The following is a 14,463-nucleotide window of genomic DNA, read 5'->3' as shown; positions in this document are numbered from 1 at the left end:
GGGGGGGAAGAGCAGCCATCTCCCCTCAATGCGGGGTGGGGGGGCGAGCAGTCACGGCCTCCTCTGTCACGACATGACCCCCCCTTATCGCGACGGCCCCCCTCAGGGCTGCGGACACGGGAAACCTGACGCCATCCCTGGACGGGGGCACCTGGCCCTGAGGTGGCACCCGGCCCTGAGGTGGAGCCCAGTGCTTCCAGTGCCCACAGTGCCCCCAATGCCCTCCCAGTACCCCCAGTTCTCCCAGTAACCCCCAGTGCTCCCAGTGCCTCCCAGAGCCCGGCCCAGCTGGGGCGGGGGGCACATGTGGGCGGCCATGTCCTGCCAGGCCCCTGTGTCCTCCCTCGCCCTGAGGCAATCAGTGGGATTAGGGGGAGGCAGCATATGGCAGCCCCATGGGAGGAGGGTCGGGGGCCCGGCCGGGGGCTCCACAGGCCCCGGGGCTGCCGTGCTCCCCTGCCCAGGCCTGTTTCTTCTCCACCTGAAGCCCACAGCCGCCATGGGTGCTGCCTCATACCTCCTCCAGGCTCCACCACCTGCATGGAGGTCACGTCCCCTGGGCCCAGCAAGGGGCCAAAGGGGCTTTTTTGGCCAGTTCATGGAATCACGGAATGGGTTGGGTTGGAAGGGACCTTAAAGATTATCTACCTCCTCCAGGCTCCACCACCTGCATGGAGGTCACGTCCCCTCGGCCCAGCAAGGGGCCAAAGGGGCTTTTTTGGCTAGTTCGTGGAATCACGGAATGGTTTGGGTTGGAAGGGACCTTAAAGATCATCAAGTTCCAACCCCCTGCCCTGGGCAGGGACACCTCCCACCAGACCAGGTTGCTCCAAGCCCCCTCCAACCTGCCCTTGAACCCCTCCAGCTTCTCTGGGCAACCTGGGCCAGGCTCTCACCACCCTCACACCAAACAAGTTCTTCCCCACAGCTCAGCTCCATCTCCCCTCTTTCAGTGTCAAACCCTTCCCCCTCATCCTGTGGCTCCCCTCCCTGATCCCGAGTCCCTCCCCAGCTTTCCTGAGGAACTGGAAGGGGCTTGAAAGTCTCCCCAGAACCTTCTCTTCTCCAGGCTGAACCCCCCAACTCTCTCAGCCTGTCCCCACAGCAGAGGGGCTCCAGCCCTCCCAGTATCTCCATGGCTCTCCCAGCCCCGTTCATCCAGCCCCAGCCCGGCAGAGAGCCTGGCGCCAGAGCAGGAGGCCATTTCAGGGAGCTCTGACACCACGGAGCCTCCTCTGGTCCCTATCAACCCGGAGAGAAGAGGGGGGGGGTGGACAACACGCCAAGCACCCATGTGGAGGTAGAGATGGCACCGAGCCACCGGCCAGCCCGGTGCGGCACCCGGCACTCCCGGGCCAAGCCCTGGAAACCGGCTGGGCTGGGAGAGGAGCATCCGGCTGCCGTGTCCCCGCTGCCCAACGGCGGGTGAGAGCCACCGGGGCCCCCCGTGTGTGCCAGGGCAGTGCCACCACGGGTGGGGACGTGTTTGCCGACATCAATCACCCTCGGGAGCAATGCGGAAGAGCCAGGGAACGGGCTCCGTCCGCGCCAAGCCGGCGATTAAATATTTACCTTAGCCGGCTGTGTTTGCCAGTGATGGATCGGCGTTTCCAGGGAGGAGCTTGCTTTTGTTCAAACAGGGAGCAAAAGCCCTCCGTGGCGCCCATCAGGAGACGGGGACACCAACCACACAGGTCCCTGGGGACATTGGCCCAACCAGCACAACCCCAACAACCCCCAGAACACTGTAAAAAAGCACTTTCAAGGCTCATTATTTTCTTTTTTTTGGGGGTGGAACAAACCAGGTTTAATCTCTGGAAGGTGAAAGGAAGAAACCGAGAGGACCCCCGGGGGCTGCCCCGGTCCCTGCGGTGACACGGGGTCACGGCCACCCACCGGGGACCCCAAGTGCAAAATACAAATGCAGCATTTTGGGTGCTGATCAGAACAGGGCAGAAACGCGGCTTTCTGCCACCGGAACGCGTGTGTGAGTGTGCGCCAAGGTGAGGCTCGTATTAAAAAGTGAGCTACAAAAGGCTTTAAAAAGTGAACTCATCCCCAAATAAATAAATCACCGACTCGTGCCCGTGCCGTGACCCGGTGCGTTGGCCGCGTTGAGGTCCCACGTGCTGGGGACTGTCACCAGCACCGCCGTGGGGCGGCTGTTCTGCCCAGGGGTCACCCGGAGAGACACCGAAATGCTTTTGGCTGTGCCTGGCCCCCCATGGGGAACCTCTTCCCGGAGCCCTGTGGGGCATGACGTCCCCAGGGCTGGGATGGGGCAGGAGCATGGTGTCCCTGAGCCCCATCACAAGGGGATAAGGACCTTTCCCACCATCTGTACATGGGGACACCGGGCGGGAGAGGGGACAGTCACTGGAGGAGGGCAAGCAGCATCCTTGTGCCTATCAGGACCTGCTCAGCTCCTGCATGGAGACACGCTTTGGGTCCCTCCGTGTCCCGGTGGCCACCCAGGTCCCTGTGGTGCCAGTGCTCTCCACTGCCAGCTCTCCACTGTCCCCAGCATTTGCCGGGGCAGTGCCCAGTCCCACGTCCCCACGGCAGCAAGGGGACCCACCGGCCGGTGCCGCTACGTGCCCAGGGGCAGGAATGTGACGTTGCCCTCCGTGTCCAGGCACAGCTCGTGGCTGCCCTCGGGCCCCGGCACCGAGCGTCCACCACCACTTCCATCCTTCGGTAGCGTCCCCTCCAGCGCCTGCCGGTTGTCCACGTCCCTGGGGCGGGTGACAGGCGAGTCCTGGTCCCCGGGGCCGGGTGACAGGCGCTCGGTGTCGGCCAACTCTGAGTCATCTGTGGCTGGTGTCTTGGAGCCGCTGTTGTCCTCGTCCAAGGGGCTCTCAGCTCCCTCCAGCTCCGTGTCCGACTCACCCTCCTCCTCCTCCTCCAACGTCAGCTCAAACTGGAACTTGTCGGTGGCAGCAGGGGACACCCCGTGGGCGGGAGAGGGGACAGTCACTGGAGGAGGGCAAGCAGCATCCTTGTGCCCATCAGGACCTGCTCAGCTCCTGCATGGAGACACGCTTTGGGTCCCTCCGTGTCCCGGTGGCCACCCAGGTCCCTGTGGTGCCAGTGCTCTCCACTGCCAGCTCTCCACTGTCCCCAGCATTTGCCGGGGCAGTGCCCAGTCCCACGTCCCCACGGCAGCAAGGGGACCCACCGGCCGGTGCCGCTACGTGCCCAGGGGCAGGAATGTGACGTTGCCCTCCGTGTCCAGGCACAGCTCGTGGCTGCCCTCGGGCCCCGGCACCGAGCGTCCACCACCACTTCCATCCTTCGGTAGCGTCCCCTCCAGCGCCTGCCGGTTGTCCACGTCCCTGGGGCGGGTGACAGGCGAGTCCTGGTCCCCGGGGCCGGGTGACAGGCGCTCGGTGTCGGCCAACTCTGAGTCATCTGTGGCTGGTGTCTTGGAACCACTGTTGTCCTCATCCAAGGGGCTCTCAGCCCCCTCCAGCTCCGTGTCCGACTCACCCTCCTCCTCCTCCTCCAGCGTCAGCTCGAACTGGAACTTGTCGGTGGCAGCAGGGGACACCCCGGGTCCCTCAGGTGGTGGGGATGGGCTGCGCGGGATCATGCTCTGGTACCATTCCCGGTTGTCCTCCAGCGTGTCCAGGAGCTCTTGGGCATCGGGGTGCACCAGGTCGGCCCACGTCTCCCACAACGGGTGGGCGATGAAGTCAATGAAGCCCACCTGGGGGAAGGCAGAGCTGAGTCACCAGCCTGGCCTTGTGGGGCCCCCACCCCATCCCCAGGCCGCTGCCCCACCTGGGACTTCTCCACCGAGGCAGTGTGCTTGTCGCACATGGGGCTGATCTCCATCCCCTTCTCCCGCTCCCGGTCGCCTTGGTGGAAGAACTCCACCATGATGCGGTCGGTCCATTGCCGATAGAGCTCCAGCGGCTTCGTGGGGTTGCTGAGGTCAGCACAGTGCACCATGTTCTGCAGGACCTGTGGACACCACCATGGCATCGCTTACCCAAAGTCCATTTTCCCCCAGGGCCACCACCCCGATGCCAGGAACACCCTTGGCCAACTAGGATTGGGAGGGGTGGTGGCACCAAACAGGACATCCCAGTAGCCCTGGCTGGAGCCAGGACCAACACCTGCAAACATCAGGAAGGTTTCCCCACCCGTGTCCTCGCACCCACCTGGATCCGGTCGGAGTAGTTGTCCAGCAGCAGCACGCCCAGGCTGGTCACCTTCTTGGTCTCCACCATGGTTTTCAAATCCGCCAGCAGATTCATGTGCTTGGACATGTCCGTGGCCAGCACCTGGGCAGGGCAAGCCAGGAATGGAGCTCAACCTGACCCCACCACAAAGCCCCCCAGCCCGGACACCCCACCCTGGGGTGGTCTAGGCCTCCCTGTACCATGTCGATGGCCATTTTGCGGAGTGACTGCCTCTGCTTCTTGCTCAGGTTCTGGAAGATGTCACAGTTCTCCTCCTGGAGAAGCTTGAAGCCCACGGCCAGGTGGTGGTTCTCCAGCACCGAGGCATCGTTGTACATCAGCGCCAGCTCTGAGTCTGTGAGATGGCACCAGTCACCCAGGGGTGGCTCCTGGACACCAGGGTCCCCCAACAGCCCCCAGCTCCATCCCTGCACCCCGGCTCACTGGTGTTGATGAGGAACTGGTTGGAGACACCCGGGTGGTCAACATCATGGATGGCACTGGCGAAGATGGCAGCCATGATCTCCAGATCCGTGAAAACAGCCTAGAAATGGTGAAAAAAAGACATTGAAGATGTGCTATGCTCCCACCAGACACACCAGGTGGCCTCAGTGGCCTTGGGTGACCAGGGCGCACCTCCAGCGCGGGCGTGGAGAGAAGGACATGGGTGGACTGAGCCACGTCGGCAGCGTGGATGCTGTTGTGGTAGGCCACGTCGGCGTGGTAGTGGTCCTCCAGAGTCAGCATGTAGGTGATGAAGGTGTTGACAGGGATGCGGAAGGTCTTCATCAGGTCACGCTCCTGCAGGGAGGCAGGAGATGGCTCGTCCCCATCCGAGGATGGGGACAGGGACATCCCGTTGGGATGCTCACCTGGAAGATGCTGTACATGATGACCGTCAGCGGGCGGTTGCCCGAGTACTCAGCGACTTTAAACACGTTGAGCCCCCACTTGTTGGTGTCCTCCAGCTCCTGGGGACCAGAGGGACAGAAGTCCATGCGGGGCCAGCGCTGGGGACCCTACAGCCGGTTGGGGTCACCTACACGGGGGCCCACCTTGGCCAAGAGCCCCTCCTGGTCCGTCCGCACCCCGAAGCGGGGGATGCCGGCGGCGGCGAGGCTGGAGCCGTGCGTGAGCTTCCTGACGCCGCTGATCTGGGACATGGGACGCTTCCTCCGCTCCTTCTCCTTGTCCTTGGCCAGCGCCGGGGGGATCTCCACCTCATGCTGCTTGTCTGGGACAGCGTTGGGGGGGGGGCTGTTAGCAGCGTGGGAGCTTGATCCTATCCCCCCACCACCACCCCCACCCTGCGGCATCCCCTCTGGTGACGCTGATGATGTCATCTGGCACGGATAACACCGCAATTCCATGGCAACCGGGAGGGGCTGCTTGGGGATGCCCAGCGCCTTCCCTCACCCCCTCTGCCTACCATGGGACCCTGGGCACACACACACCCCCCCCAGCAGCATAGGGATGGCCCCAACATCCCCATTGCACCAGTATGCACTAGTATACACCAGTATGCACCAATATACACCAGTGCTCCCAGACAGGACAAAGGCTGTGACACCTCCAAGTCAACAAATCCCATGGGGGCACCTGGGGAAAAAAAACCCACCCTTTTCCCTCCCCCCATTTAATTTCTTTGCAAGAAGCAAGTGGGACTGTGGCACCCCGTGGGCACCCGGTGCCAGGAGGTGCCACAGGGTTCCTGCCCAGGTCCTTGGTGGAGCAAAGCCCACCCTGCCACCAGCAGAGAGAGGTGACAGGGGTGTCCCCAGGGTGGTTGGGGGAGGTCCTCACCCAGGAAGGTGCTGGAGATGTACTCGGAGACCTGGTTCCCCGAGCGACTGGTCTCTGAGAGGTGCGTCAGCTCCCGGTTCAGCATCCTTTTGAACTGTGGGCAGCAGGCAAGGCTCAGCATTTTGGGGGGCAAGCATCCTGAGGGTCTCCGTGCCCCCCCGGGGTGATGGGGGGCTTCCGTGCCGGGGTCCCTTACCTTGTTGGAGGCCATCTCGCTGACCGAGTGCCTGGTCTGCAGCGTCTCCAGCTGGTCCAGGCACCAGTCCAGCTCCTCCAGGGTCTCCCGCGAGAGCTTCTGGTGGGCATCCTCTGCCGGGGGCAGCCACCAGCTTGGCAAGGGACCTGCCAGCGGCGCGGTGACCCGGCACGGGGGCACACGGAGGGTCCCGGCCACGGTGCCAACGAGTGGCTGTGCCACACCGAGCCCGGGGGTTCACCGGTTTGGCTGCTCACGTCCCCCCCCGAGCTGGGTGGCCGGGGACACGGGGGGATGCGGGGGACCAGATGTGGGTTGGGATGGAGCATCCCCAGGCAGTGGGGCTGAGCCCCCTCACGCCATCCCCATGGCACCCCAGCCCCGGCACGCGGCGTGCCACACTGTCCCCACGGGGTGACAGCCAGCCAGCCCCCGGGGCAGCCGGGCTCCCGCCGGGCCCCGCTCGCTCGCCGCCGGGGTTTTATTAATGGAAGGTTTGACGTCAACGGGAGCCTTTCCACCACGAAGGGCGGCCAGGCGGGAGGAGCTGCCGAAAACCAGACATGGATCCCAAAGGGCAAAGCCACAGCTCTGTCCCAGCCTGGGGAATGGGGGGGGGCGTGGGGGTTGTTGAACCCCCCCAGGACCCAGCAGGACCCATCCCTGGGGACACAGGGACAACCAGCTCACCCCAAAAGTGTTCCCCCCTCAACCTTCCCCCTCCAGCACTCACCGGTGAGGCTGGCCTTGCTCCCGGAGGGCAGGCTGCTGCTCGATCCTCGCCTGGGAAATGCGGGGGGCTGAGTGGGGGGGACCCCCAGGGTGGTGTGTACCCCCCCCCCATTGCCGTGGGGTAGAGCCCCCCACCTGGGCAAGACCCTCATCCACCCCACGGCCAACTCACTTGATGCCGGCGCGGTCCTGGAGGTGGGTCAAGTTGCTGCGGACGGTGCGGAGGCTGGCCAGGACCTGGGGGGGGTTAGAGGGGGCTGGAAACAGGCAGACCACCCCCCCGGGGGCACCCATCCACTTGTTGGTGTCCTCCAGCTCCTGGGGACCAGAGGGACAGAAGTCCATGCGGGGCCAGCGCTGGGGACCCTACAGCCGGTTGGGGTCACCTACACGGGGGCCCACCTTGGCCAAGAGCCCCTCCTGGTCCGTCCGCACCCCGAAGCGGGGGATGCCGGCGGCGGCGAGGCTGGAGCCGTGCGTGAGCTTCCTGACGCCGCTGATCTGGGACATGGGACGCTTCCTCCGCTCCTTCTCCTTGTCCTTGGCCAGCGCCGGGGGGATCTCCACCTCATGCTGCTTGTCTGGGACAGCGTTGGGGGGGGGGCTGTTAGCAGCGTGGGAGCTTGATCCTATCCCCCCACCACCACCCCCACCCTGCGGCATCCCCTCTGGTGACGCTGATGATGTCATCTGGCACGGATAACACCGCAATTCCATGGCAACCGGGAGGGGCTGCTTGGGGATGCCCAGCGCCTTCCCTCACCCCCTCTGCCTACCATGGGACCCTGGGCACACACACACCCCCCCCAGCAGCATAGGGATGGCCCCAACATCCCCATTGCACCAGTATGCACTAGTATACACCAGTATGCACCAATATACACCAGTGCTCCCAGACAGGACAAAGGCTGTGACACCTCCAAGTCAACAAATCCCATGGGGGCACCTGGGGAAAAAAAACCCACCCTTTTCCCTCCCCCCATTTAATTTCTTTGCAAGAAGCAAGTGGGACTGTGGCACCCCGTGGGCACCCGGTGCCAGGAGGTGCCACAGGGTTCCTGCCCAGGTCCTTGGTGGAGCAAAGCCCACCCTGCCACCAGCAGAGAGAGGTGACAGGGGTGTCCCCAGGGTGGTTGGGGGAGGTCCTCACCCAGGAAGGTGCTGGAGATGTACTCGGAGACCTGGTTCCCCGAGCGACTGGTCTCTGAGAGGTGCGTCAGCTCCCGGTTCAGCATCCTTTTGAACTGTGGGCAGCAGGCAAGGCTCAGCATTTTGGGGGGCAAGCATCCTGAGGGTCTCCGTGCCCCCCCGGGGTGATGGGGGGCTTCCGTGCCGGGGTCCCTTACCTTGTTGGAGGCCATCTCGCTGACCGAGTGCCTGGTCTGCAGCGTCTCCAGCTGGTCCAGGCACCAGTCCAGCTCCTCCAGGGTCTCCCGCGAGAGCTTCTGGTGGGCATCCTCTGCCGGGGGCAGCCACCAGCTTGGCAAGGGACCTGCCAGCGGCGCGGTGACCCGGCACGGGGGCACACGGAGGGTCCCGGCCACGGTGCCAACGAGTGGCTGTGCCACACCGAGCCCGGGGGTTCACCGGTTTGGCTGCTCACGTCCCCCCCCGAGCTGGGTGGCCGGGGACACGGGGGGATGCGGGGGACCAGATGCGGGTCGGGATGGAGCATCCCCGGGCAGTGGGGCTGAGCCCCCTCACACCATCCCCATGGCACCCCAGCCCTGGCACGCGGTGTGCCACACTGTCCCCACGGGGTGACAGCCAGCCAGCCCCCGGGGCAGCCGGGCTCCCGCCGGGCCCCGCTCGCTCGCCGCCGGGGTTTTATTAATGGAAGGTTTGACGTCAACGGGAGCCTTTCCACCACGAAGGGCGGCCAGGCGGGAGGAGCTGCCGAAAACCAGACATGGATCCCAAAGGGCAAAGCCACAGCTCTGTCCCAGCCTGGGGAATGGGGGGGGGCGTGGGGGTTGTTGAACCCCCCCAGGACCCAGCAGGACCCATCCCTGGGGACACAGGGACAACCAGCTCACCCCAAAAGTGTTCCCCCCTCAACCTTCCCCCTCCAGCACTCACCGGTGAGGCTGGCCTTGCTCCCGGAGGGCAGGCTGCTGCTCGATCCTCGCCTGGGAAATGCGGGGGGCTGAGTGGGGGGGGACCCCCAGGGTGGTGTGTAACCCCCACTGGAGCCCCCCACCTGGGCAAGACCCTCATCCACCCCACGGCCAACTCACTTGATGCCGGCGCGGTCCTGGAGGTGGGTCAGGTTGCTGCGGACGGTGCGGAGGCTGGCCAGGACCTGGGGGGGGTTAGAGGGGGCTGGAAACAGGCAGACCACCCCCCCGGGGGCACCCATCCTGGCACGGGGTACAGGGCTGTGTCCCCTCCTCGCCAGGGCACGGGGATGGCACCTACCTGGGCGAACGGCGTGACGATCATGTCTTCTCCATGCCTGCAGGAGAAAAGGGAGTGTGAGCCTCAAGGAGGGGTCCCGGGGGGGGCTCAGGGTGGGGGTGAGGGTTGCTGGGGAGCTGGGGGGGGCACTCACAGGTCGCTGGCGATGGAGGAGTTGCGGGACATGGCTTTTGGGGACAGGTCGTAGTCGCTGTCGGAGCGGTAGAGGAAGGACTCGCGGCGCTGGCCATGGGAGAAGGTGCCCTGGAGGACCAGCCCCGCGCCTGGGCTGGACTGGGGGTCCAGAGCACCCCGCCCGGGGGGGCCATTCTCCAGGTCGAAGCTGTGAGGGGAGAGGGGACAAAGCTGGTAGGGGGTGGGTGGCCCAGGGACCTCAGCCCATGGGTACAAGGGCAGAGCTCGAGGGATGCCACTGAGTTTGCCAGGCTCTCCATGCCACCATCAAGCTCAGTGATGGTGACACCACCATCAGGCTCGGTGGCCTCTGCGGTGACACCGGTCACCACCCAGCCTGGCCCTGTCGGCTCCTTCACCGTGGTGCTGAGAACGGTCACAACTCAGTGCACATAAACCTCCCAGATGTCCTGGATCCAGGACTGGGGACACCAGCTAGGAAAAACCATTTGTCCCATGTCACCCAGGTGGGACAACACCCCCCCCCCCCCCGAAGCCTCCAGCTCCAGACACCCTTGGAGGGGCCGGTTCCTGCCCGTCCTGTCCCCCCACTGTCCCCAGAACCGTGGTCCCCCATTGCCCCAAGTCCTGGAAAGCCCCGAAGCCTCCATCAGCCTTGGCTCAGGATGCTGTGTCCCCTGGGGGGGGGACAATGTCCTGGCCATGGGGCTGAGCCAAGGGCTGTCGAAGGACAGAACCCCCAGGGGAAGGCAAGCCCTGGCCTTTGGGGACACACTGGTGGCAGCCAGGGGACACCCCAACCAGAGCCACCTGCGAGGCGTGCGGGTCCACGGGGGGACAGGGGACATGGGGACAGGGCTGGTGGCCCCGTGGTGTCCCTGTGGTGGCCGTGGCCACCTCACCCTCCTCCCACTCCGCTGGCCCCGGGGTCATGAGAAAGGCCACGCACGGGGACGTGCCGAGGGTCACCCGGCGCCTGTCCCCTCCCGCGGCCACCACCGCCACCCCAGAGCACTGGGTGAACTGGGAAAGCACCGGAGGGAGGGCCGGGGACCACCAGTGGCCACCCCATCCCCATCGCCCCACTGAGAGCCCCACACCTACCCGATGCAGGAGTGCCTCCGGGACGGGCACCGGCTGCCCGGCAGCATCTCCCCGCTCCGGTAGCCCCGGTGCCCGCGGCGTGAGCGTCCCCGGCAGCGGCGGTGCCAGGCAGGCACCGCGTCATGCCACCCCGCAACCCCTTGTTTTCCTGCCTCTGCTTCGCGTCCCCGATGGTACCGGGGACACAAAGCCCCATTGTGGCTCCCCCGGGTGATGCCCTACGTCTCTTCCCGGCTCCCTGCCACCACCTCTGCCACCCCAGGGGTTGGCAAAGGGGGGACACGAGCCCCCGCCATGGGGCTGGTGCCTAATTAAACCCCCCCTCGTTTCGGTGACGGGCTGTCGGCATTAATAACCGCTGAGCGGTGCCGGATGGCGGGGAGGAGAAGGGGGGGGGGTGCTGGGGGCTGCTATAAATAGATGCTGTTGCTGCTGTGGAGGGATCTGCTGAGCCCCACGGCGCCCGCGCAGGTGGGGCTGGCACCCACCGGTACCATGGGGTGCGGGCAGGGGGGGGCACCCCCAAAACCAAACCCCATAGAGCTCCAATGTTAGGGGGGGAAGAGGGGGTGCCGTAGTGGGTGGTTTGGTGCCAACGCCATGCCAGGAAAAGCCCCTCTGTCCCCCCCTCCCACCACGGCACCCCCCTTGCTGTGGGTCAGAGGCTCGTCACACCTGATTGATTGAGTCCCTGCACGGCCATCGCTGCAATGAGTGCGTCCGTGCTCAGCCACGCTTCCCCCAGACCCCGGCTCAACCCCCAGGGATTGCGTGGTGACCCCACTGTCCCCTACTCGTCCCCCACGTCCCCTTGGGGACACACCAGAGCGCTTGGTGGCGGCAGGGGGGGGGGGGCCAAAATGACCCCATTCCCCGGTGCTTCCTCCCCCCCCCCCGAGGGTGAGCACGGCCCCTTTTTGGGGACCCACCAGTGTTGTGTCCCCCCCCCACCCCTTACCAGAGGGGATGCGCCACGGTGAAGCGCCGCTGCAGGCGGATGCTCTGGTTCATCAGGAGCTTCCTGAAGAGGACGGGGGAATTGCGGGGGGAAGCGTGGGGGGAAGCAGCCGGCGAAGCCCCCGGTGAAGGTTGGGGGGTGGGCAGCATGGCACAGCTCAGGGACCCCCGGCACGGCGGCGGCGACGAGGCCGCGTTGCCCACCGGTACGGAGCAGGAAACCGGCGACCGTCCCAACCCCAGGAAACTTTCCATCCCCCTCCCGCCCGCGCCTGGGAAATTAAACAACTGTCTGGCTCCGGCTGCCGGCACATGGAGCGGGTCCCATCGTCCCTCTGTCCGTCCGTCCCTCCGTCCCCCGGGGGCTGCGCCAGCACGGTGTGTGCGCCCGGGCATGTGGCCCCTTTCGCTGGCCCCGTGCCACCGGCCACATTGCTGTCCCCAAAACGGCAGCTGCTCCCACAAGGGCAGGAGAGCTCTGCCTGGACACGCGGCCAAACGCCACGCTGAGCCCCCGGCGGACGTGACATACGGAGGGGGCCGTGTCACGGTGCCACCAAGGGACACAGCCGAGCCTGGAGCATCCTGGACATACAGCACAGATGTGCCATGGTGCCACCGAGGGACACAGTTGAGCCCAGAACATCCTGGGCATATGGTGTGGCCCATGCCATGGTGCCACCAAGGGACATGCCTGAGCCTGGAGCATCCTGGGCACGTGGCGTGGCCCATGCCACGGTGCCACCGAGGGACACAGTAGAGCCCAGAGCATCCTGGGCACATGGTGTGGCCATGCCACGGTGCCACTGAGGGACACAGTTGAGCCTGGAGCATCCTGGACGTACAGCACAGATGTACCATGGTGCCACCGAGGGACACAATTGAGCCCAAAGCATCCTGGGCACATGGTGTGGCCATGCCACGGTGCCACCAAGGGACAGAGTAGAGCCCAGAACATCCTGGGCATATGGTGGGGCCATGCCACGGTGCCACCAAGGGACAGAGTAGAGCCCAGAACATCCTGGGCACATGGTGTGGCCATGCCACGGTGCCACCAAGGGACATGCCTGAGCCTGGAGCATCCTGGGCACGTGGCGTGGCCCATGCCACGGTGCCACCGAGGGACACAGTAGAGCCCAGAGCATCCTGGGCACATGGTGTGGCCATGCCACGGTGCCACCGAGGGACACAGTTGAGCCTGGAGCATCCTGGGCAGATGGTGTGGCCATGCCATGGTGCCACCAAGGGACATGCCTGAGCCTGGAGCATCCTGGGCACATGGTGTGGACACGCCACAGGGCCACCAAGGGACACAGTTGAGCCCAGGGCATCCTGGGCACATGGTGTGGCCATGCCACAGTGCTACCAAGGGACATGCCTGAGCCTGGAGCATCCTGGGCACATGGTGTGGACACGCCACAGGGCCACCAAGGGACACAGTTGAGCCCAGGGCATCCTGGGCACATGGTGTGGCCATGCCACAGTGCTACCAAGGGACATGCCTGAGCCTGGAGCATCCTGGGCACATGGTGTGGACACGCCACAGTGCCACCAAGAGACACAGCCAAGCCTGGAGCATCCTGGGCACATGGTGTGGACACGCCACGGTGCCACCAAGGGACACAGCCAAGCCTGGAGCATCCTGGACATACAGCACAGATGTGCCACGGTGCCACCGAGGGACACAGTTGAGCCCAGAGCATCCTGGGCACATGGTGTGGCCCATGCCATGGTGCCACCAAGGGACATGCCTGAGTCTGGAGCATCCTGGGCACATGGTGTGGCCATGCCATGGTACCACCGAGGAACACAGTTGAGCCCAGAGCATCCTGGGCACATGGTGTGGCCATGCCACGGTGCCACCGAGAGACACAGCCAAGCCTGGAGCCCCCAGGTACATCCTGGGCACGTGGTGTGGCCGTGCCACAGTGCCACTGATGGACACAGCCACCCCTGGAGCACCCTAGACATGAAGTGTGGCCACACCACGGTGCCACCAAGTGATGTGTCTGAGCCTGGAGCATCCTGGACACACGGTGTGACCGTGCTACGGTGCCACCAAGGGACCCATGAGATCCAAATCCACCCTGGGGCTCACATTGTGTCCCCAACTCCTCCTCGGTGATGGTGACACCGGTGGGGGAGGAGCTGGCCCAGCCGTGGGAGGTGGCACCTGCCCAGCAGCATCTGTGGGGACCCCAAAAACCTGCCTGGTGGCAGTCCTGGTGGAGGGGGTGGCTTCCAAAGGACGGCGAGCACGACTATGGGGACACCACGGCAGGGGGACAGAGGGACGTCAGGGGACACTGGGGCGGGGGCAGTGCCAGCCCCCCCAGGGCTGCCCGTCCCCAGGACAGCCCGTCCCCGTTCCCAGGACAGCCCGTCCCTGTGGTTGTCCCCGTCGGACACGTGTCTGTGCAGGGGGTGGACATGGAGTGACACCGGAGCCAGGTCCCTTGGCCGTGCCAGCCCCGTGTTGTCCCCACAAGCCGGGCTGGGACACGCACGGGGGGGCGGGTAATGGCCCAAAAATAACCCAGCAGCAGCAGCAGCGCAGCCAGGGCCGAGCCACAGCGGGAGGGACAGAGGTCACTTTCGGGCAGGGCCAGGCCGGTGGCATCCAGCTGGGACAGGGGACAGGGACAAGGAGGGGGTGAGGAGGAGGAGGACAGGGGTTGGGGATGGGGTGACAGGGATGGGGGGTGATGGGGACAGAGGTGGTGGAGATGAGGGGATGGGGACGGGGGGTACAGGGATGGGGACAAGGTGGTGGAGATGAGGGGATGGAGATGATGGGGACAGGGATGGAGACAGGGTGATGGAGACGAGGGGATGGGGACAGAGGGGACAGGAATGGGGACAGGGTGATGGAGACGAGGGGATAGGGATGGGGGGATGGAGAAGAGGGGAGGGGGGGGGCGGGGAGGGGGA

General features: G+C 65.3%; 1 protein-coding gene across 7 annotated transcripts in view; it reads right to left on the bottom strand.

Moving 5' to 3' along the window:
* Positions 1-1,795: 1,795 nt before the first annotated feature.
* Positions 1,796-14,463, bottom strand: part of PDE4C (phosphodiesterase 4C) — a 13,702-nt gene continuing 1,034 nt past the window's right edge. Inside the window, exons 1-16 of one of the 7 annotated variants that reach the window (XM_014938595.1) lie at positions 11,534-11,794; positions 9,470-9,658; positions 9,337-9,373; positions 9,156-9,220; positions 8,998-9,047; positions 8,265-8,377; positions 8,069-8,162; positions 7,321-7,499; positions 5,060-5,158; positions 4,824-4,988; positions 4,632-4,731; positions 4,388-4,542; positions 4,167-4,289; positions 3,784-3,966; positions 3,551-3,709; positions 1,796-2,950 (exon numbers count right to left, since the gene is read on the bottom strand). In XM_014938595.1, coding sequence (XP_014794081.1) covers positions 2,591-2,950; positions 3,551-3,709; positions 3,784-3,966; positions 4,167-4,289; positions 4,388-4,542; positions 4,632-4,731; positions 4,824-4,988; positions 5,060-5,158; positions 7,321-7,499; positions 8,069-8,162; positions 8,265-8,377; positions 8,998-9,047; positions 9,156-9,220; positions 9,337-9,373; positions 9,470-9,658; positions 11,534-11,787 — 2,325 coding nt within the window. In that variant the 5' untranslated portion in view covers positions 11,788-11,794 and the 3' untranslated portion in view covers positions 1,796-2,590. The other 6 variants (XM_014938585.1, XM_014938637.1, XM_014938603.1 and 3 more) reach the window with 6 other exon arrangements.

Source organism: Calidris pugnax, unplaced genomic scaffold, assembly GCF_001431845.1.
Source record: "Calidris pugnax isolate Ruff unplaced genomic scaffold, ASM143184v1 scaffold46, whole genome shotgun sequence".
In the NCBI taxonomy this organism is placed as follows: Eukaryota; Metazoa; Chordata; class Aves; order Charadriiformes; family Scolopacidae; genus Calidris; species Calidris pugnax.
The sequence above is the reverse complement of the archived record's forward strand: the minus strand, read 5'-3'. Positions and strand labels throughout refer to the sequence as shown.